Source organism: Canis lupus, chromosome 6 (genome assembly GCF_011100685.1).
Source record: "Canis lupus familiaris isolate Mischka breed German Shepherd chromosome 6, alternate assembly UU_Cfam_GSD_1.0, whole genome shotgun sequence".
In the NCBI taxonomy this organism is placed as follows: Eukaryota; Metazoa; Chordata; class Mammalia; order Carnivora; family Canidae; genus Canis; species Canis lupus.
In genome coordinates this window covers 55,639,039-55,663,989 of record NC_049227.1, presented here as the reverse complement: position 1 = coordinate 55,663,989, position 24,951 = coordinate 55,639,039, and the positions used below count along the sequence as shown (strand labels likewise).

The 24,951-nt window shown below is 44.9% G+C and overlaps 1 protein-coding gene and 1 long non-coding RNA gene across 2 annotated transcripts in view; one reads left to right on the top strand and one right to left on the bottom strand.

Moving 5' to 3' along the window:
• ABCA4 (ATP binding cassette subfamily A member 4) overlaps positions 1-24,951 on the bottom strand; it is a gene marked incomplete at its 3' end in the record, with an annotated part of 127,341 nt that overhangs the window by 15,444 nt on the left and 86,946 nt on the right. Inside the window, 17 exon segments of the mRNA NM_001003360.2 lie at positions 178-284; positions 1,305-1,367; positions 1,816-1,936; positions 4,091-4,220; positions 4,556-4,679; positions 7,688-7,835; positions 8,838-8,953; positions 12,656-12,833; positions 14,457-14,626; positions 14,851-14,925; positions 15,050-15,155; positions 16,728-16,760; positions 18,268-18,362; positions 22,617-22,647; positions 22,649-22,804; positions 23,623-23,721; positions 24,181-24,305. Coding sequence (NP_001003360.2) covers positions 178-284; positions 1,305-1,367; positions 1,816-1,936; positions 4,091-4,220; positions 4,556-4,679; positions 7,688-7,835; positions 8,838-8,953; positions 12,656-12,833; positions 14,457-14,626; positions 14,851-14,925; positions 15,050-15,155; positions 16,728-16,760; positions 18,268-18,362; positions 22,617-22,647; positions 22,649-22,804; positions 23,623-23,721; positions 24,181-24,305 — 1,877 coding nt within the window.
• On the top strand, positions 15,658-17,329 carry LOC111096390. The gene is made up of 3 exons (XR_005361206.1): positions 15,658-16,142; positions 16,264-16,430; positions 16,540-17,329. It is a non-coding gene; the product is annotated as an uncharacterized LOC111096390 (long non-coding RNA).

Genomic DNA, 24,951 nt, shown 5'->3' with positions numbered 1-24,951 from the left:
ACGTCTTGTGCTTTCTGGACTGTGCTCTCTTAGAGGCCTACTCTTCTGCACAGATCTTCCATGCACTCAGAGTCATCCTCAGTGCAGGGTCTCACGTTCATTCTCCTTATGCTGCGATGGGAACATGGCCCTGGGCCTGGGAGAGACACCCTGAGATGGGATGAGCAGGACACTCACCTCTTGCCTGCTATAGTGGCGTCACCTGAGGTCACTGTGGTGTCCCCAGTAAGCATCTTGAATGTAGTTGTTTTGCCAGCTCCATTCACTCCCAGAAGACCAAAGCACTGAGGGAGAAGACACAGAAATGGCCTCATCCTAGAGCCCAAGAGGCCCAAAGAGGATAGACTGTCAGGTATGGGTAGGTGGGAAACATTTTTGACTTGTGCTGCCATTACTGAGGCCACTAGACATGTGTGGAATAGGCTAGCTGAGTTTGCCACCCCAAGATATGCTACTTTGGTGTAAGGATGACTTTGAGCTGAAGGGAATTAAGAAGTAGCAGATACAAGAAAAGCTCTCTTCCCTTCCCTGTTTGGCTAAAAGTGGGGCATATATTTATAAGGTGTCCCCTCTTGTCCTCTCTACCAGGAAGAGCAAAAGTTAACTGCCAGTAGCAACTTTAGAGTCTGGAGACAGTGCCAGAAGTATCTACATAGCAAACTTCACTAACTAGTCTTTATTTAGCATCAGTTTACCCCATATTTGCCTTTCTATTATTTGCCACCCCTACTGACTTATGGTCTTTTTCCTTTGTCACGTCACTTCTCTAAAAATGTATCATTCCTTTGTCAAGAAGCTATATAAGCCCAAGTTCTAACCACTGCTTGTGTCATTTATTTCTGATCATTCCTTTGTGCATGTGCCATGCACATGTTAATAAATGTCTGTTTGCTTTTCTCTTCTTAATCTGTCTTCCATCAGTCCAATTTACAAAGCCCTACCAAGAGAACCCAGAAGGGTAGATTTTCCTCCCTTACAATGACCACTGAGCACTTGATATGCATCTAGTCTGAACTGACATGTGCTGTATGTGTAAAACCACCCTGGATTTTGAAAACTAAAAAAAAATGCAAAATATTCTATCAATAATGTTTTATATAAATTACATGTTGATGTGACAATATTTCAGATATATTGGGTAAAAGATCAAGATTAATTTCACCTGTTTTCTTTTTTTTTTTTTACCTTTTTCATGGGGCTGCTGGGAAATTTAAAATGACCTATGTGGTTACATTTGATTTCTTTGAGATAGCTCTGCTTTAGCGGGGAGAAGAGGCATGCACAGGATTTTGCTGGGTACCCACCTCTCCAGGGCGGACTCCGACACATAGCCTGTCCACTGCTGGGCTGGAGGTGCCTGAATAGATCTGCAGGATGCAGAGAAACTGGACTGAGAACTGAGAGAGGGTTAGAGAGGGAAGAGAGGAGAGAGCAGGAGCACAGGACAGTTGAGGTGAGAACTACCGACATGACGAGGTTACTATATACTGGTGGGTGTTCACTGAGGTGTTGTGAGCCCCAGGACACTGCACGGTTGTGCAGAGATGGAGGGGAAAAGGATTAGTGAGGCTCAGTCATAAGGGCTCATACTGAGCCCTGTGCTGGTGCCCTAGATGAACATTAGAGAGAATGCCCTGGAATTAGAAGTTCTTGGCAAATTACAACACAGTGATGACAATCTTACATAAAATTAGGAAAATGAATTGCTTGCATAGGTAATATTGCTTATTCTACAAAAGGAAAATTACAATGTTGTGCCATCTCTGGACTCAGACTGGCCCTGCCAACCTCAGTCATCTACACCTAGTTCCTTACCTTGGTTAGTTCATTTAGCCGTAAGATATCAGTTTTATTTCCCCCACTAATAATTCTTTGTCTTTCTTCAGCCACATCATCATCTTCATCTATGATGGGCTCCTTAGCAGGCTCAGAAACCCTAGAGGAAGTAAAGGAGACAGGACTGTGTTGGTGCACAGTGTCCCTGGTTTCCAGTCCTGGCCTTTCTGTGTGTGACCTTGGGCATGTCACTGAACCTCTAAACCTCCTTCAACTTCCTTCAGCCATTCGGTAGGGAGGGGATAACAGTGTCTACCTCACAGGTCTGTGGAGAAGATGAACTTGGCACAGCCTCTGACACAGCGTCAGAACTCAAATCCTGGCAGCTGCTATCATAACTAAAACACTTCATCTATGGTAAGCACTCAGTAAACGTCACCCGTCTCCCACTTATGTCTTGAACTAACTCCTCTCCCAACCATTTGATCAAGCCTTGGTCCCCAGCCCCTGCTAATCTTCCCTGATTCCCAGCCTCTGCAGGCATTTCCAGTGCCTCAGCCTTCTCTTCCTCCTGCCCTGACAGACAGAAGCCTCCTCATCCTTAAAGACACAGCCTCTTTTGAAACCCTTCCTGATCACCTTGGCCTATCGTCTTTCCTTCCTCTCTTGTTGGCCTCATCTGATTCATCTCTAAATCTTGTCCTGTCTACCATTTATCCAATTGACCTATGTTTTCTCTATCTCCCCTCACCCCTACTCCTACCCAGGCTACCGCTGACTCTTGCTTGGGTGCCAACACGGCCTCCTGCCTGGTCTCTCTGCTTCTAGTCCTGGCAGATCATTTACCTGCCTTAGTAAAACACCCTAACAGCTCCCTGCTGCCCTCAGGCTTAAACTTGAAGTCCTCACCAAGGTGAGGGCACTTCAGGACTTGGCTCTGCTTACCTCTCCGTGCTCCTCTCTCACTCATCCCTCTCAATTTCCCCCTTCACAGCCATCCTGAACTCCTCACATTAGCATGTCCTCTACCAAAATTACCCTTTCTTCTGCCCTTCCCTTCTTCTCTTTACCTGGTTGCCTCTCAGCATGGCTGTGGGCTTCCTGTAGCCAGAGATCATCGAATGATCCTCCGGTGCTGTTTCAGGCTCAACGTGGCCAGACTTGCTCAATTATTTGACATCAGAATTTGAAGCTAATTAGTTTTGGTAAATAAGCCTGCCTCTTCTCTCCTACTGCAAGGTTTCTTCAAGATGTGGCCAAAGGCACAGAGGGGGGGCCTGTGAGGGCTGAGTGTCCCATGGACATCAGTTCCTCACATTGTCCCCCATAACTAGCACCACTTCATGGTCACATCATTTTATTCCAAGTGTGTTGATGCCTATTATCTCGTTAAATCCTCACAACCCTGTGAGTAGGGAGGTAGATTCGTTTCTAGTAACTTGATTCCCTATGGATCAAAACCTAAAACAGGTCCTCTGAATCTTTATTTGCATATAGCCAGACTCAGCCTGAGAGGATGAAAAGATAAGGAACAAAACACTGTCCAGGAAAGCGTGTTCTAAGGACCCAGTGATTTGCAGTTCAGAGCCCTGGGCAGAGCCCTAGTGAAGGTCAGCCTGGATGGCAGAGGGATAGCCTTCTGGAAACCTGGGGGCTTGTGTCAGAATGAGGCAAAGCCTGGGTCAAGAAGCCAGGGAAGAATGGCACTGCTGGGCTGGGTCACAGTTGGCAGTTACTGCCCACCTCTGCCTCCCGCCTCAGGGGGGCACAATCACCGCCCCTCACCCTTCACACCTGCCCCTGGCTTTAGCCGCCTTGGATATCACCCCCAAGGGATGATATTACTCCCTGTCTCCACTCTCAAATCTCTAATTAGCAAAGGGGCCCACTTTGTCTATTTTCTTGTGAATGCATGAATTTCCCTCTACTTTGGATCTCCCTTAACCATTATCATTTGCGAGGCTATTTTCCAACTTAAAATGAGTATCTGTTAATGAAGTGAGAGGGATTAAATATTAGTGACTAAAATAAAAAAACTGTATTTTAAATACTTTAAAGTTTAAATTCTTCATAATTTCTAAATTTCATAATTTGGAATTGGAATTCCAATAAGTTGGAATTCATAAATTCCAATGAGTCTATTTTACTGTCTCTCTCCTTGTGTAATTCAGAACAAACCAAGCTTTAAGGGTGTAAAAACCCATATGGAGTGGGGCTAGTGGGAGAAGAGATGACTACATGGATGTGAAGCCAAGTCCCTGGACAGATGCAATGAGCTCCTGTTGGCATCCTTAGGGCAGTGGCCTGAACGTACCATCGGGTGAGGAAGAAGTGGTGCTGGATGAAGAGAGTCAGAAGCAAGTACACCACCCCTTCTGCTGCCATGGCAACCAGGTTCTTTCCAATCAGGTCCCACTGGAATGGATTTGTAGAGTGCTCCTCACCTGGGGACAGGAATTAAGTCCATTCAGCTGCCCCAGCTTTCCCTAAAGACCTAGTTACAACATTTGGCCCAGCTGGACCAGGCCTTATGCAAAGGAGTAAGCGACAGCTGAGAACCCCTCTTCATCCTGGTGTCTCTAATCAGAGTAGGGATGAGTAGGAGCCTGCTCGTGACACCTCCTGGGGCTCCTCAGACAAAGAGGCAGAGGCAGCTGATCCCTTCTGGGCAGGACACTCTCAGACCAACCAGGTGTCTCCCAGCCCCAGCCCAGGCTGCAAGCCCTCCCACACGCAGAGGATGTAGGGCCATGTTCCACAGGCCTCGAATGCCACCCACCAAACCGGGCGTAGACATCTGTCACAGCCTGGCTCAGTGCCAGGTCAATGAGGCCCCGGCCCAGGCAGAAGTGTGGGAAGATAATGAGCAGCTTCCTTAGCATGGCGTTGAATCTGAGCAGTGTCTGAAACAAAGAAAAGCAGGGCAGTCAGTAATGGGGACTGAGACCACCTGCCCCCTCCTGAGCAGGGTGTGGCCTGGGTGCCCTCACAGGGCAGGACCAGGGGAAGACTTGCAGACAGAGGGAGGCCCGGCAGCCAGGCTGGCCACAGGACACATCTGTGATGCAGATACAGAGGTTTTGGAATACACATGGGAGGTGCCACCAGCCATTCAAGCACACAGGAGGTGCCACTAGCCTGTCTGGGGAAGCTGTCACGTGGACTCACTTGGAAACTACACAGGAGCCTTCCCAGGAGATGCAGCAGCTGCTGGGAGTGCGGCCCTGGTTCTCTCTCCTTTGGTACAGCTGTGAGCTGTCACTAGGTCCTAGGTCTTTCATCTGCTCTTAGCTCAGCTCGTGCCAAAGGGAAGGCCTATCGGCCTCTGCATCCCCCAGTTCCTATTAACTGTTGCTGCTAGGAAAGAATGCTCTCCCCACTTTTCTTCTCTGGCAGATTCCTGTCCTTCTTTAGAAAGTTAGCTGGAGGGGTCCCTGGGTGGCTTGGTCTGTTAAGCACCTGACTCTCTGTTTTGGCTCAGGTCATGATCTCAGTGCTGTGAGATTGAGCCCTGCATCAGGCTCTGCGCTCAGTGTGGAGTCTGCTTGAGATTCTCTCTCCCTCTCCCACATAAATAAATAAATAGCTAGATAGTGAGATAGATAAATATATGAATAAATAAATCTTAAAGAAAAAACTAGCACCATAACCCCTTCTCTCAAAAGTCTTTTCAAGCTCCCATGTAAAATACCTACTTTTCTCCCCTAGTATTTACAATATTGTCAGCCAGGGTTAATTATTTTTTACTTGCCTGCTGTTCCCACTAGTCAGTGGTCCCCAGACAATAGAGACTGGGTCCTAATTATTTTGATACTTTCTAACTACCTTACTCAATGATTAGCTCAGAGTAGGCACCTCATTATTAGTTACATGGGCTAATAAAATCCTACTTATTCCAAGCCAGGCCCAGTTGAATTTCCTCTACCTAGCTTCTCTGAGCCCTATAGCCCAGCTCTTTGGTCCCACTCTGGTCTGCAGTGTCTTATCTGTCTCCTTCTTTTGGTGCCCTATCACACACTGTTTTATGGAATGTCAGGTACTGTGGTTCATATCGGTTCCTGGCTTGGCACACAGGTCATTTCTTGGGTGGAACAGGAGTTCTTGCAGGGTGGGATGAGCAGGTCACACGTGTTTACATCAGCACATCCATTACATGGTGTTCGATACGTCTTGACTCAGTAGGGGCAGTGGCTAGTGGGACCTGGGAGTCTCTTGAGGGATCCTGGGAATCTCTGCAGCATCTGCCTATCTGATCACGTGCATGAAAGCAACCAGCTTTTATGAGGGGGTGTGCTCGGTAAATGTTTGGCTAAATGAGTGCAGGCCTCAGGAGGGAGAGTATTTTGAGTTGCTTTGAGCTTACTCTTTATTCTGAAGTAACACAATCTCTCAAAACTTAGTGGGCTGTGAACCCGTGACAAACAGTTCTGAAGAGGAACTCTTTCAGTCTGCCAGAGGCTCTGCCGTCAGCAGTCTGTGTTCTTTCTCATCCATCTCTCTTCTGGGGTCTGACTGTGACATGGTCCATTTTTGACCAGTCGTGGGACAAATGGGGTTTTGTTTCTTGCTTAGTGGTTGCAGAAAGTCTGACAAGGTCTGGGAAAGAATCACTCATGAGGCCATAGGACTGGGGGTTAGTGCAGATTTGTCTTAGGTTCTCCTGGCAGGGCCCGGAGGTAGGAGTGAGGACAGGGACCACAGGACAGCAATGCCGATGTGCTGGCTGGTGCCTACCCTCTGAACTTGAAGTCCTAGTGAGGGAGGAACGGGCTAGAGAGGCCAATGGGGACACAGGCACTTGGCCAGCCTGCCAGTGCTTGAGAGTGCTCCAGGCCAGCCACAGCCAGGGCTCAGAAGCTGCCGGCTGGGAGTGGGAATGTGGAGCAGAGACAGCCCTGGAGCCATTGCCATTGTTTTGGGGGTTAGCCTGGCTAGCTCTTTCTGGGCAAGGAGAAGTCTGAGGAGTGTGGACAGGACAATTATACTTGATAGCTCATAGGAGAAAAAATGAGTGGGAAATATCAGAAAGGGAGACAAAACATGAGAGACTCCTAACTCTGGGAAACGAACTAGGGGTGTAGGGAGGTGGGCGGGGGGTGGGGGTGACTGGGTGACAGGCACTGAGGGGGGCATTTGATGGGATGAGCACTGGGTGTTATTCTATATGTTGGCAAATTGAACACCAATAAAAAATAAATTAAAAAAAAGAAAAAGTATTTTGAAAAACTAAAAAAAAAAAGAGTCATTTAGCATCATAGATTTATAACTCTGTCCTTTGAATTAAGTTTCATGTAGAATAACAAATGTTACTTGTTACAATTTGTGTAAGAAACTGGGAGAAAGAAAATTTATGCATTTGCTTATTTGCTGCCAGAACATCCAAGAAACTGAAATGAAAGGCTGTCTCTGGGGAAGCAAAGTAGGTGATTGGAAAACAGGGGTAGGAAAAACTTTCTTTGTATGCCTTTTTGGTCCCTTTTAATTTTGAAATCACATGAATGCATTACTTACATGTGTGGATGTGTGTGTGTGTAGAAAAACTAACACCCAAAGTCACCAAGGAAACCCTAAAGGAGTAAGACAATCAATCTAAAAGCTTAGGATCACAAAAGGTCATTTATAGCTTGCAGAATGAGCTCAGAAAACCATGACACCCAGAGCACACAAATAAACTTAGAATCAAGCGAGCTTAAAGAAAAAAGGAAGGAAAGATGGGAAGGAGGGAGGGAGGGAAGAGGAGGGGGGAAGGTGAAGGGAAGGAGGGAGAGAGGGAGAACAGGAGGAAGCCACATTCGCATTCACATACATACTAAGATTATCCAGCCACAGTACTTGCCTGTGGCTCTGCTTGATCATCAAATACTTTAATATTTTAGTAATCAAACAAGGAAGCCACGCAAGTCATGCTCACCCAGTTATTCTCAAATAATTCCAAGATGAAGGTGATGGCACTGCTGTTGATCCCGATGAACAGATTAGCACATGACAAGGCCACATAGGCTGTGCTGGGGACATCAAACAGGAAGGATGCTGGGTACATCATGGGAATGACTGCCCATCTGTGTGGAATGACACAATGCAGTGGGACAGAGTACCAATATTCCATTCCATTTGCTGTACCACTAGATACAATGCATTCCCCTAACTCAGAGTGACATGTGGGAACTGGCGAGAGTCCCAGGAAGACCAGAAAGCTGCTCTACCCCTTGGTCTTCATTCCACATCTTTGAAGGGAGATAATGATGCCTTCCCTGACTACGTCACGGGGGTTTTGTGAGAAGCAAGTGACATGGTGGCTGTGAATGTGCCTTTAACAAGGTGGAAGTGCAGTGTCTACACTGCAATGCTTCCCACTCTACAGGTGGATCAGCAAAGCTACGCTGAGATCCTAGGAGGCTCATCTTTACATTTGACTTGAGTTGGTATGTCACAGTTACACTGGCCTCTGAATTCTTTATTTCCAAGAGAGATGAATAGAGACCACTGCTCCTGGCAAGACTTCCCTGACCCCCACGGGAAGGACCAGGTGTCATTATCTCCATTATCTCCATTACAGATGAGGAAACTGAGGCCCTGATGGGGTAATTACTTGTCCAAGTGTATGTACACAGTACATCAAAGGCCTGGATATAAAGTTGCAAGCCTTGCTCTACGATTCTACAGGATTTAATCCCTGTGTCATCCTTTGGCCCTGGCCCAGGGGCAGCCTTTCAGCTGCAGTCTTCTGTGTGCAAATAACTCTTGGCCAGTACAGTTGGAGACACTGAAATGGACAGGTTGGCTATGGATGAATCAGAATCAGAGCCATGTGAGGGGCAGGGGAGTGACGGACTCCCAGACCCTGGGCAGGCCCCAGTGTGAGTGGAAGAAGATTCACTTGAGCCTCAGAAATACCTGGAGTCTGAAACAGAAGCCAGCCTGATTCCTGCTCAGTAGCTGCACATCCTGCTGGAGGCTGGAAGCTAATCTGGCTGCCAGAAACCCTGGTTTTCTGTCAGAAGAGCATGACCTGTCCCTGGCCTCCCTTTTGGTGGCATTAGCTAATGGCCCGAACAACTCACCCGTACAGCATGAGCAGTGCAATGAGGGCAGGAAGATTTTCTGGAGAAGTGTAGGCTTTCTTCTGAAACCCAACAAAGATCCCCACCACCAGTGCAGCGCTCACAGCATAATTCATCTTGAAGAGAGAAGAGAATAAGAAATTTAACCTTTTGGGACCTCTGTTTTCTGTTCTGTAGAACAAGGGCTGGGCCAGGCTCCTCCGGCACTTATAATGGTCTGGGATTCTGATGCTATTTGTCTAAACCGTTCTCCATTAGCGAACGTACATTAGGTTGTCCCTAGTTCTCCTACCCCTCCCCACTTCCACTTCCAGTGCAGGAAACCTTAGCCTCTATCTTTTGAGAGAATGAATTAGAATTTTCCACCTGATCTCTCATTTTCTCTAATTGGTCACAAAGTCCTATTGATTCTACTTTCTAAGCATGTCTCCTGAATTTAGAAAAATCTAAAATATTTAGTCCTCGGCCTCATGAAGTTTAAATAGATGATAACCTTTTACCACTTTATCCCTTTCCTTCACCTTCCTACACAATTCAGTCCTAAAGCCATTAGGACAGATAGGGAGAGGTGGGCAGCCACAGTGGGGTTACAGGTGTCACAGTGGTCCCAAGCAGGATGAGAACTGAGAAGGGTGAGGAGGACATCCCACAGAAGGTAGGCTGGTGCGCGGTGTATGAAGGTGTAGGGGGCTTATAGGGGGCTGATCTGATTGGGGCTATCAGAGCCAGAGAAGAATGAGGAGGACCTCCAAATGGGGGGCAGCTAGAGCAGGGAGGGGTGGGTGTCTCCACATGAGGGAGAGGATGGTGGCAGAGATGGGACACTTATTACATACAGGTGTACTGCTCGGGTAGGTACATGAATCAGGGGTAATAGAAGCCAGTTTCTCACTCGTGGGGTAATAGAAGCCAGTTTCTCACTCGTGGAGAAGAGTCACAAATATGGATGGATAGACAGCCTGTAGTGTTGGATTAGAATTAGGGGTTTTAGTGAACTCATATATTGTTTGGTGTGTAGACAGAGAAATACAGATGTAAATGTGTGCCTGTCTATGTACATACACACGTGTCTCTAGTTCTCTCCCCTGAGAAGGCCTGAAACCACTGATACCTCAGTGGCAGTGACCATATCTAGCATCGAGATCTTGGTTTCTGAGGAACCTTTTCCACTGAAAGGAACCAGGGCTCCTCGTGGAGATGGCTAATTCCAGGACAGCGCTGCAGGAAGTGCAGGATGAGCCTGGAACATCTCACTGTGCCAGAGAGCAGGCAGGTGCTCAAGTAAGATGGAGACACAAGAGGAAACAAAAGCCAGCCTGAAGGGGCTCCCACTGGCTAAGCAGGATAATTTCAGCATCAGAATAACTAAGAATGGGGGCAGCCCAGGTGGCTCAGCAGTTTAGTGCCTGCCTTCAGCCCAGGGTGTGATCCTGGAGACCCAGGATCGAGTCCCATGTCGGGCTCCCTGCATGGAGCCTGCTTCTCCCTCTGCCTCTGTCTCTGTCTCTGTCTCTCTGTCTCTGTCTCTCATGAATAAATAAATAAAATCTTAAAAAAAAGAATAAGTAAGAATAGTATCAGATTGTAACTTATTAACATAGGAACCATGACTCTATGCAGGCACACACAAATAAATGAATAAATGGGAAGTTTGATAACATAGGATATTTACATAGCTTCAAAGTACCACTCCCCCAATTCTTATTAATTATAAAGGGGAAAATAGTAACCTTACAGTAGAGGAGCTCGGCAGACACCATCTAAATCAAGTGACCACAGTGACCATCATCAGTAATAGAACAAACTGAAATCCGAAGCTACCTGGTCAGATGCAGTGAGAAGGAAAGCATGCTCTCATGATACCACTGCCATAAACTGGATCCAATCATGAGAAAACATCAGGCAAACTCAAATTAAATGACATTTTGCAAAATAACTGGCCTGTGATTTTCACAAGTGTCAAGGCTGTGCATGTCAAGAAAAGACTAGGAACCATTCCAGGCTGAAGGGGACTGAACAGGACAACTAAATGCAATGACTCTGAGCTAGATCCTTTCCTATAAAAGACATTATTGGGGCAATTGGTGAAATTTGAGTGGGGTCTGAGGAAAAGATGGAGGTGACACATCATGCTAGTGTCCTGGTGTTGACAGTTATGTTGTGATTGTATGGGGTGTGTCTTCATTAATAGGAGGTAGACACCAGAGGTGCTAGGGTGTGTGTGTGTGTGTACGCACGCAAAGGTCATCTTTTGGGAAGTTACCCTCAAGTGGCCCAGAAAAATAGTCTTGAACTATATTTATGACAATTTTGTGATTGTTTCAAAATTTAAAAGAAAATACATGGTGTATAAAAAATAAGTACTTAAAACATTTTATCTGAGCTGAGTGAATTATATAAACAATACGTGTTTGTTCATTCACTTAACATTGACCCTCAGGCATATATGATATCTTTTTGCTGCTGGCTAATGAGGATGCTAAGCTCCAACACTATAGATCCTAGAGTTCAGATTTCAGGCCGGCCTTAAAATTCTAGAGCCTCAGAAGCCTGCTAGTGTCATATTCATCATCTTCTAACTCTTTATTGTCCAGCCAAGTGTCTATTTGCTAGACACTTTCAGACACTCTATCCTGCTATCCACATATATCTCCTTAGGCTCACAGATCTCTGTAGCTAGGCACATGCATGGGTCAGCTCGAAGTGTAAATTCTATAATCCTTGTCTTTAAAAAAAAAATAAAATGCAAACCCCAGGATTTTAATAGCTTTTCAGTGCAGGTGAGCCTAGCTCCTTTTCATGCTTAAAGCACAGGGGAGGGTGGGTAGCTACAAGTGATGTTTTTGTCCAAAGTGAAAACATGCATTTGAACGTGTTTTCTCAGGTAGATAGGGCAGACCAGAAAGAATTTAGTTGCTACTGATGATTTCTGGTTTTGTATTGTTCAGTGATGGCTGCATTTAGGAAGCAAAGATAAAAGAAACCATGTCTTTATAACCCTAATATTTGTCATAATGATCCCTGCTACATTATAACTAGGGCTTTGCTGCCAGTTTATTTCTGACTCCTTCCTGCCCCCAACAATCCTGGTTCTAAGAGAGGCAGCAGTTTGCTGTTGACTTGGTAAATAATTTTCTCTTTATTTTACCTAAAGTGGTGCTAATCTCATTTAGTGGAGGTCTGGTTACTTTGGGAAAGCAAAGTAACACCACTGAGTAGGGTTGTCAGATTTAGCCAATAAAAATATTGGATGTTCATTTAAATTTGAGTTTCAGATAAACAACAAATAATTTTTTTAGTATAAGTAAGTCCCATGCAATATTTAGGGGGGGTGGGTGGGATATGCTTATACTAAAATCATTAATTGGTTTATCTGAAATTTAAATTTAATCAATGTTCTATATTTACTTGGTGACTCTACCACAGGAGAAGTTCCATCCTTCCCCCTTTGGAAAGGGTGTAAGAAGAGAATGTAGGATGAAGGGCCTCTTGGTATTACCTCTTCAGCTCCAGATTATTCACAGGAAAGCCAGCATCATGCCTGTGGTGCAGTGATTATTCAGTGGGTCAGAAGGCCCCTTGGTGGAGGGCACGTAGAGCCCCAACTCAGCAGTTGTTAAGCTGAGCCTTCCCCAGCTTGGAGCTCCTAATTCTGTGCCTTTCCAAGAGCCAGCAAACACACAAAGCCCTTAGCACAGCACCTGCTAACAGCCCTGGCAGTACAAGAGCCCCACCCTGCCATATCCTCTTGGAGCAGACAAATACCTGCCCATGTTGGGCCCATGAAGGCAAGGGAGGTGCCATGACCTGACACTTACAATGTCCCAGAGGAAGTTGGTCAGCCAATAGGTAGTGGGACTCACTCCGCTGACAAACTGGAGGTGCTTGGCTTTGTTTACCCTCTCCTGGATCAAATAAAGGACAAAGCTGGCTGGGACAAAGGACATGGCGAAAATCACACAGATGGCAACCACAGCATCCACTGAAGCGGTCAGCCTGCAGCAGGATGAGACACCAGGAGAGAGAGGTGAAGAAGGAGGAGCAGAAGCAGAAGGATGAAGTTAGGCTCTGGAAAGGCCTTACCCAACTGGAGGTGGGAGGTAATGGCCTCCAGAATACCTTGGAAGCTGCTCGTTTCACTCAGTTGTGCTAATCAAACTGGGTAAATGGATATTTGTGGGTTTCCTGTTCCATGTTACTACTGACTACTAACATTAATGTTAATATCAAATATTTTCCCATGTTAATAAAATAAACAAATTTTATTACATTTTCTAATTATTTGTTGATGGTGCATAGAAATGGATTCTTATAGTAATCTCATACACTATAATGCTCTTATTAGATACCATAATTTGTCTATAGATAACTCTTGAATTTTCTATGTAAATAGCGATTTGGTCTGCGAAATCTTGTTCACTCATGTATCACAACATGGGCATATATTCATAATGCAAATTTAAGTGAAAAGAGAACATGTCAGTTCTATAGAAGCTTGGCTCCATTCACCATTTCCTGGATCACTGAGAAAGCATGTGGCTAAGGGGTAGGTGTGGGCTGAAGTCCCACCTGAGCTTCACACACCAGCCACAGCTCTGGTGTGGGACAGTGCCTACACAGAGAAAGAGCACTTTTTGCTAATTCCCACAAGGCACCACATTTGCTAGTCCCTGTGCTGATGAAACTACAAAGAACATGATCCACACATGTAGGAAGAAGAGAATAAACTGGAAGGAAACATACATAAATGTTTAGAGGTAAGATCCAAAACTGGGTAGGGTTGTAGAAAATAAGTTTTAAAAACTCTGTTTTATAAACTTTATTTAATGAACACACACTATTTTATATACTACCTTTATAACCACAGAAGACTCCTATGTTTTATTTCAGATTCAACAGACTCTATTTCCTCATAGAACAGACTATATTTCCTCAGTTGAGGGCCTCAGAGGGTGTCCAAAGGAATGCTCAGTGACTAGTGCCCAAGTTTTAGCCAATGACACTTGGCATGTTCAGGGCAAGTTCAGGGCACCGAATACACTGGGATAGGAACAGGAGGACCCTCATAGCTTGCCAGAAGAAGTTCACACTAACAAAGCCATTCCTGCCAAAGTCAGGTCTCAAACAGAGCACACATACACTACGAATTGCACAAGTTTGATGTCTTTTACTGCCTGAAGCTATGCAGTAAGAGCCTAAGCTTGAGGAAGGCTAGGATCTGTTGACATCTTGAAAGCCTGGCCATCTGAGGGAAATTACGAGAATCTAAGACGATTATTCCCAGGGAGATGAAAGATTGGCTCAACTTTCCTAGTTCCCGGCAGCCACTCTGCAAACTGGTAAGGAGAATATTTGTGTAAGCTCCAGGAGCAACTTGCTATCAAGAGCCAAAAGGGAAGAGAACCAAATATATGCTTACTTTCTAAATAAATACGAAGAGAAAGAATGGCCAAGCAGTTTGATACACGAGGCCTTTGAAAGTCTCATGTTCATGTGTGCCTGACTTAACAACCTTGACATCCAGCCCAGCAGCTCATGTTAGTGAGAATCATCTTGGGGTGTCCACAGAGTAGAAAGGGTGACCAGTGGGCTGTGAGGCTGGGGGCCACGGTGGCTTACACTGTGATCTCTGAGAGCTGCTCCTTGGTCAGGTTCAGGGGCTGGCTTATGACAGTGATGCCATACTCCTCAGGATTCTTGTCCTTGTGCAGGCTGGTCCGTAAGATGGCGTTGTGTGCCACGTTGAGAAAGCTCACCAGGGCATGCCACCCTTTGTTGTTAAACCACACCTACAGGGCAGAGAGGGGGCTTTGTTAGACTGTGCTCCAGCTGTTTAAAGAAAAAAATGAGCTTCAGGAAAAAGAATGTGAGGAGGAGGAAGGGTTTGGCAGCTGGAAGACATTCCAGGCTAGATTTCAGCAGCAGAAGGGAGGGAATGTAATTAAGTTGGGACAATAAAATCACTAGCTTGCGTGAATTTTTAGCTCTAGGGCAGATTATGTAGAACCAATACCTTAATGTTGTCTTCAGTTTCTAGATGTTTAAGGAAAGCAGGCATTTCTTTAGAGGCCTCTCTGGTGATAGGGCCCTAGAAAACCATAAGGAACAAGCACAAGGTTTCCCCTCCCCCCACTTAGCACTCATGATTATTTCTGTTTCATGATCACAAGCACATCCAAAGTTCTGCCCAAATCTCCAGGTTGTTTACATACCCCGCTCACATTCATTATCTGGCCAAGGTGGCTTAAAAATTCAACAAGTGCTTCCCCGGTGATGGGGAGGATTGGGAGCTTTCCTCCAATGGAAATTCCTCCGTACCTGACAAGGGAACAAGAAGCCCTCAAGTCAGTGCCAAGAACCAAGCCTGTGGTGCTTCATACCTGTCAATAGCTCTCTCAGTTTCTGTAGGGAAATGTGTACTTGGAGGGGAACTGTCTGGACTAGTCAGCAACACAGCTCCACTTCACAAACCAACTATTAACACTTCGCTGTTGCCCCCGGGATAAGTCCTGATCTCTACTGGGTTTGGTTTCTCCCCACTTCTCCGACTTCGCCCCTCCTTATGCCTTCCCACGAGTGGCAAATTCCAGCCATGTCAGATCACTTCCAGAGCCCCTGATGGTCCAGGCTGCCTTGGTGTCTCTGCCTATGTGGGGCTGCGAGCTTCCCAGGAATACCTTTCCCTGTTTTGAGCATCTGATCAACTTGGACGCATCTGTCTTACATCATCTTCTCTTTAAGGTCTTCCCTGACTCACCCTACACCCCAACCAATGACTTATTTTTGGTGCCACTTCGGTGCTTTGCAGATCCCCTGCCCTAACTCTGCGTTTAGCACTTTAATTGGGGTCCTGGCACTGGATCTCTCCTGCTCTTACCCATCTTCCACACTGTTTGGAGGTGTAAAGTGATCATGCACCAACACCAATCTGGACCTGTTGTGCTATCATTTAAAGCCCTTCAGTAGCAGGATAAAAGCCAAACTCCTTGATTGAACAAATTAATCTGCTGCTTAGGCAAGACAGAAGAGGGGAACTTTATTTCTCAGGGACTCAGTTGGTCCTACTCCCCAGTTCTGCTTCAACTGAGGCCCCACAAGTCCCTCTTGGGAGCAATTCTAAAAGCAGGATTTCCCTTTCATGATTTAGAATCCACTCAGAAAAATTAAGTTAATATCAACTCTGCATTCATTCTAGAGGCCCTATTCCTGAGGGACCTTGGGAGGTCAGCTCACTCTCAGAATATTCCTGGATGATCCTCCAAACCTCTGAAACCACTTGAGCCTCCAGAATGCCACAGGAACGGGGTGAGTCTGGGACTGGGCCAGACTCCCTAAGGCTCAAAAGGGATGGGCCAAAGAGTAACAGGGCTTAGTTAAATGTTCTCTCACTACAGCCCTCTAAATTGTTATCCTTCTGAGGTTTTAGGACCCCCTCTGAGTGAGAATGCTCTGGAATGCCTCTTCAGGGAACACTGCCTCCCATATATACCCTCCAAGGAGATCTATTGCTGAGAACCTTCTGGGTCCCACATATTCTTCAGGACATGACTTGTGAATTCCTGAGTATACACAGAACAGCCCACATGGCTCCAGGTGTGCCTTTTTTAAAAATGTGCAATTATTTTAAATAGATCAATCTGAGATTTTTATTTCTTCTTAAAAATATTTTATTTAAAAAATATTTTATTTATTTATTTGACAGAGAGAGCACAAGTAGGAGTAGCTGCAAAAGGAGAGGGAGAAGCAGGCTCCCTTGCTCAGCAGGGAACCAGATGTGGGCCTCAATCCCAGGACCCTCGGATTATGACCTGAACCCATGGCAGATGCTTAACTAAATGAGCCACCCAGGTGCCCCTGAGATTTTAATTTCTTACAAAAGTAGTTTCTTACCTCTGTTCATTGACCCAGAATTTGCTCTTTAAGCTGAAAGCCAAAACAAATCATACAATGAATACCATAAGAAAGGTAGTAGTGTTAACTTTCCTTCCCAAACACTCATTGGGGCCACTCAGTCTTCCAGGGCAGTTTTGTATTTCCTGATATCCAAACAAAGTGGAAGCCTCCCAGCCCAGAGCCTCAGCCCAAATACACATGCAGAGGAAGGACTGTTCCACCACTGGCTCTCCAAGTCACAACCTGTATTCTGGGCTTTCTGGGTGGTCCCGTGGTCAGGTCATTTGTCAGACCATCTGAACCAGAAAATATGGCAACCACTACAGCAGTGTAGAGTGAAGGCTGCAGCCCTCCTATCTTCCACTCTGCATAAACAATACCCTATTATTAATCACCTGCACACTTGGGAGAAGTTCTGACTTAGTACAAGCCCAAAGTTAAGAGACTGATTTCCAGCCAATCAGGGGTAAAATTATAAGACAAGTAATGAGCAGATGCCAATTCTAGACCTCATAGTTCAGGCCCACAAACTATCACTGTCATCAAGCACAAAACCCCAAAATCCATATTGCAAATTTGCTGCTGAGAACAAAGTTTGGGATGGTTGTTGTTTTATTGCATTATTGAATAAATATTATGCACTCTTGCTTTCATTTTTGTGCTTGAAAGGTGTTTTTCATTTTGCCTAATGCTGGCTTGGCACTGCCTTCTCAGCAGCGGCTCTCACCACTGGCAGCGTGTTCTAGTTAACCAAGGCCATCTATCCTTTGTTCAGGGTCTGGCAGAGGAAGCAACTGAAAGGACTATGAAAATTAAACAGTATGTTTTATTTTAAGGCCCCAGCGCACTTGGAGGCTGGATCAGGGTTCCCTATGATCCCCTTTTCACAACATGCTCTTGTCAAGCTCTGATGGGGACTGTTAAAGCCGCTCTTCCCCCCTGTGGGCCTGGAAGAGCAGCTGCAGAGCTGAGAGGGGGCACTCACAGAAGAGCTCATTGGCACACTGAAGGGCAAGGATTGAGATGATAATTTACAGCGAGGGCGTGATAAGGAGCAGTTAACCCTGGCCAACCTGTGGGCTCCCTCCCATGCTGCCATCCCACTGCTTTTTTCCTATGTTGGTCTGATTTGTTCCATTCTCCTTTTTGCTTCTTCCTTTCTCACTTGCTTCTCTCCTTTCTCCTTTTTCTCCTTTACTCTCCCTCCAAACATTGTCTTTCTTAGCTGAAACATGAGGCTGCATTATTGGATACATTCTATGCTTTCTTATTTTATTTTTAATGGTGCATGGGTTAAACTTGAAGACTGGCCTAAATAAAACAAAAAACAAAAACAGAATTAATCTTAAGTTACATTTTACTTGTATTTGTCTCAATTGCTGTTTTGGGTAAATCAGGGGGAAGAAATTTTCCACTGCCCTGATTTTTTTTTTCCACTGCCCTGATTGTTGGTAAGTTGTACAAATAAATTTTTTCTCTCTAGTTAATATTTTCTACAGGGAGCCAGGATGTAAAGTATGAAAGAATCTCTTCTTACCTGCTTCGTATAAGAGCAGGATATGTTTTTACCAAGAAGTCGGAGATGTTCCTGTTGGTAAGGTCTTGCAGAATTTCAGTGCTGCGCTGTATTCTCTGAGGCAAGGAGATATCCATGTTAGTCACCCTGGAATCTGAGGCTTGTTCTTCTCCAAATATTATTTATGAACTCGGCTTCTGAGAATATGCTGAATAAAGCACTGACATATCCCTAGTTCCCAAATTAAAGATGTGGGAGCCATCTTTGATCCCCTTCTTTTCTCCAGTCCATTGACAGGATAGTTACAACTCCAAAAGAAATCTCCACTCTGTCCCCATTGCTCCAATTCCAGACTACCACCCTAGTCCAAGCTTCCACTCAGGCCTCAACTGGACCTCAACAGAAACTTCTAGACTGGTCTCCTTCATTCCATGCTGGCCCACCCAAATCCATTCTCCACACAGCAGCCAGACTGAGCTTTATAAATATAAATCAGAATACCCCAGTCCTTGCTTTCTCCATTCCAATAAACCTTCGGGTTTATTGGATCATCACCAAGGTCATCACCAAGGTCAACATGGCCACACGATCTGGCCCTGCCCTGCTTTCTGAGGGGGCCAGTAGCCACTCTCCTTACTCTTTACACTCCCCACCTGTGCCCCGTGCTTCTCCCATGCACACCCCTCATTCCTGATGTGCCTTTGCACTTGGCCGTGCCCTCTGCATGTATTGCTCTGCCTGGACAACCTCACATGGCTAGTTTATCATCATTCAAGTCACCAGCCTACATTTTATTCCTCAGAGAAGTATTTTCTATTTGTAGTCACTCTCTATCATAACCTACTGCTGCATGATCTTTTCATCTGGATCTCTATCTCAAATTTTCTTTCCAATTCATCTGCTAACTTGTTTTTGTCTGTTACTTCCCTGTGTGATATAAATTCTGGGAGAGCAGGGACTTTCTCTGTGGTGTCCCTAGCCTTAAGAATAGCACCTGGAATGTAGGAAAACAATATACTTGTGACATGAGTGAAAGAATTCAAACAGTCCCTTACAATTTACAGATTGCTTTCAAAATATATCTAGAACTGGAAGCTTGTTTCACCTTTGGAAGATTTACAAAGTGCATGCATTTGGCCACCAGGTGGCAGTATTACTTTAAATTTGGATCTACATAGTCTTGGGTTCAGTTCTGGTCAATCAAGAACCTGAGGTGTCAAGGGCACAACCCAGATGTAGCTGAGGGTATCTTTGGTGCATTAGAAACACATCACATATCATTCTTTTCATTTTTGTACACTTTCTGTCTCCCCTCCCCCTTTCCATTTTACTCCCTTCAATTCACTTTCTTCACATGGTTCCTCCAAAGCTAGGAGGACAGGCACCTACTGAATGCTTACTGTGTGCCAGGCTCTGTGTTAAATGCTCTAGAAACATTGTCTCCCTTATCCGTACACTCTTATGAAAGAGAAATTGTTGCTTTAATTTACAGCCAGAGAATTGGAGGTCCAGAAAGCTCAGCTAATGTGCACCAAGTCACAGAAGTTATAGGGGGTTTATCTAGGATTTGAATCTACATCTGTTTGTCTCCATAGCCCTGCTCTTTCCACCACTCTATCACCCTGATTCTCAAGCTGAAAAGGGCACCCAAGGGACCTGCTAAGCTACCCAGGGAGAATCTAGGCTGGAACAATTGCTGGTGTCTGGTAATTTGTGATGAATTATCTTCTAAAACTTCTAGCAAATAAAAATAGTCCTATAATTTGATCTCTGTGTATTCTAGAAGTCAGGGATGGAACACTTTCACCTCAAGACCTACCACCACTCAAAGAATGCTAGGACAGGAAGGGACCTTAAAGAAGGCTGTATCACCACCCCCATTTACCTGATATGTACAAGGTACTGCTTCTGATGAGTGAAGCCCAAACCCTCTGGCCTTATTCCAGGCTGAATAGGAGAGTGTGTTTGACTGAGTGGAGTGAGTGGGTCTAAATGTGAATGTGTGTGTCTGTTTGTCTTTTACACACAGACACACAGACACACATACAGACACACACACACATCCCCTCCTGTGTTGATGCCTGAGATTCAATTTTGCTCCCAAAGGAAGCATAAATGATAGTGAGGAAATGCAGGAGTGATAAAAAAAAAATCACAGGAACTGGCTTGCCTTTTTCCAGGACTCTGGCTATGGGGGTCTGTTAAAATTTCCCACCAGGGACCAAAGACTAATAATTGAAAAAAAAGTTCCTAAAATAGGAAGGCAGCCTCTGAGGTAGGATTCACTGAGGAAATGAATCTCCACATATCTATGCTTAGCCTTCCTTCCCTGTCTTCCCAGCAAAGGACCCCATGTGCAGTGTCATAACCTCAGTGTCCCACTGCTGATGTATCTAAGTAGAAGCAGCCACAGGGCCCCTCAGTCATCTCAACAAAAGCAAAGCTTCCTCTTGGAATACAGAGAACTGGAACAAGTTCCCTGATTCCCTCTTCTAGGATCTCTATGGCGCCGCAGTGGCCGAGTTGTGGTTCAAAGGAAAAACACATGACTTGAGAAATATAAAGGTATATGCTTTTAGCAAGTAAAAAGAGAGAGAAAAAGATAGGAGAATGCTCACAAACACAGAATCACTTATAGACCAGCAACTGTGATTGATGATGCAATGGCAAGATTTAGTTGTCCCCCATGATGTGCTCTGCCCTTCTGCTGTTTGCCATAGTAATACACTTTTTTGTTGGGTTCAAGGCCTCCCAGAATAAAGATTATATAGTTCCCAATCTTTCCCTGATGTCTATTCTGTATAATTGTGTATAAGAGAAAGTGCAGTGCAGTGGCTTCTGGAAGTCTTCCTTAAAAGATAGTGCATTTGCACTTTGCCCACTCTTCTTCCTCTACTCTGCTACTAGGAAAGTAGGTTCTATCATCTTGGCCAATGAGGCTAAGGCATGTTACTCCTCCTCAGCAACAAAACACAATGTCATGGATGGTCTGCATAGACTTTCACATGAGAGGGGAACAAATTGTGTCCTATTTTATCCACTGTCAGTTTGAGGTTGTCATCAGTTGAGTTGAATCTGATTCTAAATAATATAGTTTCTTTACTCACATTATTTCACTGAGTTCTCATAATAATGCTGTGAAATAAGTAGTTATCTTTAATTTATAAATGGGGAAATTAAAGCTCAGACAGTCCAAGTAGCCAGCCCGGGGCTCTCTGATGCCAGTGCTCCTCCCGCTATGACACACTGCTTCTTGGGGAATCGTTCGTTCACTGGTAAATCATTAGAGAGGGCCACACAAGGCCCAGTTCCATGGAAGTCAGCTGGGAGGCCTCTTAGCAATTGAAGGCAGAGTGAGACTTCTCTGGTCCCTTTCACTGTCTCTGACACCTCTGGGAAAGGCTCACTGGGGTGATACATTAAGGAGTTCAGACCTCCCAAAAGAGGATGCTGCTCAGAGAAAAATGTAGCTGGCTGATTCTGTGTGTGTGCACACGTGTATGCATGTTGCACAGCACATGGCAAACATCTTAATTAGGCTGTTAAACAGTGTGCAAATACACATGCATTTAAATGGACACTACGGTGTTTACGATGGAAAAAACTGAAAACACACATCTTCAATGAGAGATTAGCTAAACAAGTTAAATGGAACCAGTAGGATAATATGCAGGCATTAAAAATGATGATGTATAAAAAAATTTTTAAATTTAAAAAATTTTAAAAATGATGATGTAAATGTATGTTTACTGACATGAACATATGTTCATGATATGTTTTTAAGTAAAAATAGGTTTCAAGATAGCATTTTGAATAGACTCCTGCTTGAATGGATAAAAAGCAAATGCTATCAGTTATCTCCAATTATAGGCTTTTTTTTCTTCTGACTTAACTGTATCTTTTAATTTTCTGTGATGAGCATACATGACTTGTATATTTTACTGTTTAAAAATTTTTTAAAAATATTTTAGTTACTTATTTATGAGAGACACACAGAGAGAGGCAGAGACATAGGCAGAGGGAGAAGCAGGCTCCATGAAGGGAGCCCCATGTGGGACTCGATCCTGGGACTCGGGGATCATGCCCTGAGCCAAAGGCAGGTGCTCAACTGCTGAGCCACCCAGGCATCCCTAAAATTTCTTTAACTAGATTGAAGAGGGAGTGCTTGAGGGAAAATGAAGCTACTGGCTGTGACAGGGCCCTTTAGCATGCCCCTCCAAGAGGACCCAAGGACATGCAGGGCCCCTTCACTCAATGGTCAGGTTGAAATGTTAGTTGGCTAGAAAGTTAGGAGGCAAAGTGTATCTCCCCAATCTGTGCTGTCACAGGTAGATTTGGGGCCCCTGGTTTCTCAGAGAGGGTCAAGGTACCTGAGGGGGTGGGAGCCCCCCTGCGCCCTCAGGGGCACTCTGGGAGCATGGTGAGTTTCTCTCTGGTGCTGCACCTGCAGGAAGGCGAGGGCTTCTCTGGTGTCCACTGCTGCTTCTGGAACAGGTGGGTGATGTTCGGGGACACAGAAGGAGTCTTCCAAGGGGTTGAATTGCCACAGGGGTATTCCCTCATGGAAGGCAAGAAAAGATTTCACAAGAAGCTCCAGTTGATAAAAATCCCCCTAAATGAGAAATAGCGCCCAGCCCTCTCCTTAGCTTTTCTTCTATCTCCCCAGACCCATGAGTTTTCTTCTTCTATTCTTGGAGGTTAGTTTCTCCTTTAAAAAGTCAAGACTAGAATTTTGTTGATTGACTAGGTATGGGGCTGGGCAATAATCATCTGCTTTCTGGACTGTCCTATCTCCCTTCTTCTTCCTGGCACCTCTAGCTGTTGAGAAACAGAGCAAATAAAAGCAGAATTTGAACTTAGTCTGTTTTGGTCCATACTGATAGCTCTGAAAAACACTGAATGAGGAAAGCAGTTAAAATTATATTGAAATTTTATGATTCTTGGTGGATTTCAACTGCCCTCTATAACTCTCTTCTCTATATTTACAGCAATAATTGAAAATTGGCCACACATGTAATTAATGTCATTCTAGGTCCAATTAAACAATAGCACATCCTTCATCTCCCTCCTTTCCTGTTTCAGATTCCTTTCAAATAAGTTGTGGGAAGCATATGTTAACTCAGTATGGAACTTTCTATATCAAGAATTCTAGAAATACAGAGCATCCCAGTGACTGAAGGGGATTCTCGTAAGAGGTGGTGATACCCTTGCACATGGGCGCTGAAGGAGAGGCTGGGTGGCGGTCAGGCGTATGAAAGCCCCTGTGTTATTACAGGACTGAGTGGGGCCTCTCCCAACCTGCCATTCCAGGACCCCACCATCAGGGCTCCCCAGGGACAGCTATTGATGGTAGGACAAGGGTGTGCAGGGACTTACGGAAGCCATTCTTCCTTCAGGCAGCGGTTGCCAAAGCCTGGCTTATTCAGGAGGACATCTGCAAGTGCTGCAAGCTGCTCACTGCCTGGCTGGTCCAAACTAGACAGAATGAGAGGGCCTTACTTGACAGATAGATGACTGGGACAAAGGGACAAAAGAGTCAACATGCAACTTGACAGGCATTTACCGAATGACTGCTACGTACTAGGCATGTACACAAGCCACAGAATGCTGTCTAGGGGTGGTTATAGGTTTCCTGAGAAGGGAGTGTGCTACTCACACATGCCCAGTGATCTGATGGCATATCATGTATATATTTCAACCTACTTGCCCATCCTTTACTTTATCTTTCCTCACTCCTGGCAGTCCTGGTTGTCCACTTTGGATCACCTTTCCCAAGTGGCAGCTACATTAACCTCCCTTTGAAGGGCAGTGCAAGGACCCCTACCACATGGGTCACTAGGGAGTGGAAAGGTGAAGGTCCCACCAAGCAGTCTGACCTGGGAGCCCCACAACACATGGGGGTGAATGATGATCTTTAGGGATAAGTCTACACACCTGAAGAAAGTGTACTGCTGCCCATACATCCAGGGGTGAAGGATCAAAGCAGGATATTCACCAAAGGGGGGGACAATGATGGAAAGCATCAGAGCCAAAAACACAAAAGTGGCTGGGAGCACAATCTGTTGGAAAATAAACATGGCAATGTGGGTGTTGGTAGGTGGTATGTAAAAGACACACACACACACATTCGTTCTTTTAAACATTTATCCTGTAGCCTCATAACTGGGTTCTAGTGAAGAATATAAGGCTTCTGGGGAACATTAAAAAGGGAGACGTGAAAAGGCAAGATGTGTAGAAGAAAACAGAATGTTCTGGTGGCCATTGAAGAATGGCTAAAGTAGCCCAACACTGAGCACTGAAGTAGCCAAAGTTCAGCCAGAGGTGAACTAGAGTTTCTATATCTGAATAAAAAGTATAAAAAGAAAATAAGAGTAGCCAAAACAATCTATAGATTGAATGCAATTCCTATCAAAATACCAATAACATTTTTCACATTTTAGGATTCTAAAATTTGTTCAGAACAAAAGACCCTGAATAGCCAAAAGAAATTTTGAAAAAGAACAAAAGAGGAAGTATCACAATTCCAGACTTTGAGTTATATTACAAAGCTGTAGTAATCAAAATAGTATGGTACTGGCTCAAAAAGAGACAAATAGATCAATGGAACACAAAAGAAAACCCAGAAATAAGCACTTAATTAATCTTTGACAAAGGTAGAAAGAATAAGCAATGGGAAAAGGTCTCCTCAACAAATGATGTTGGGAA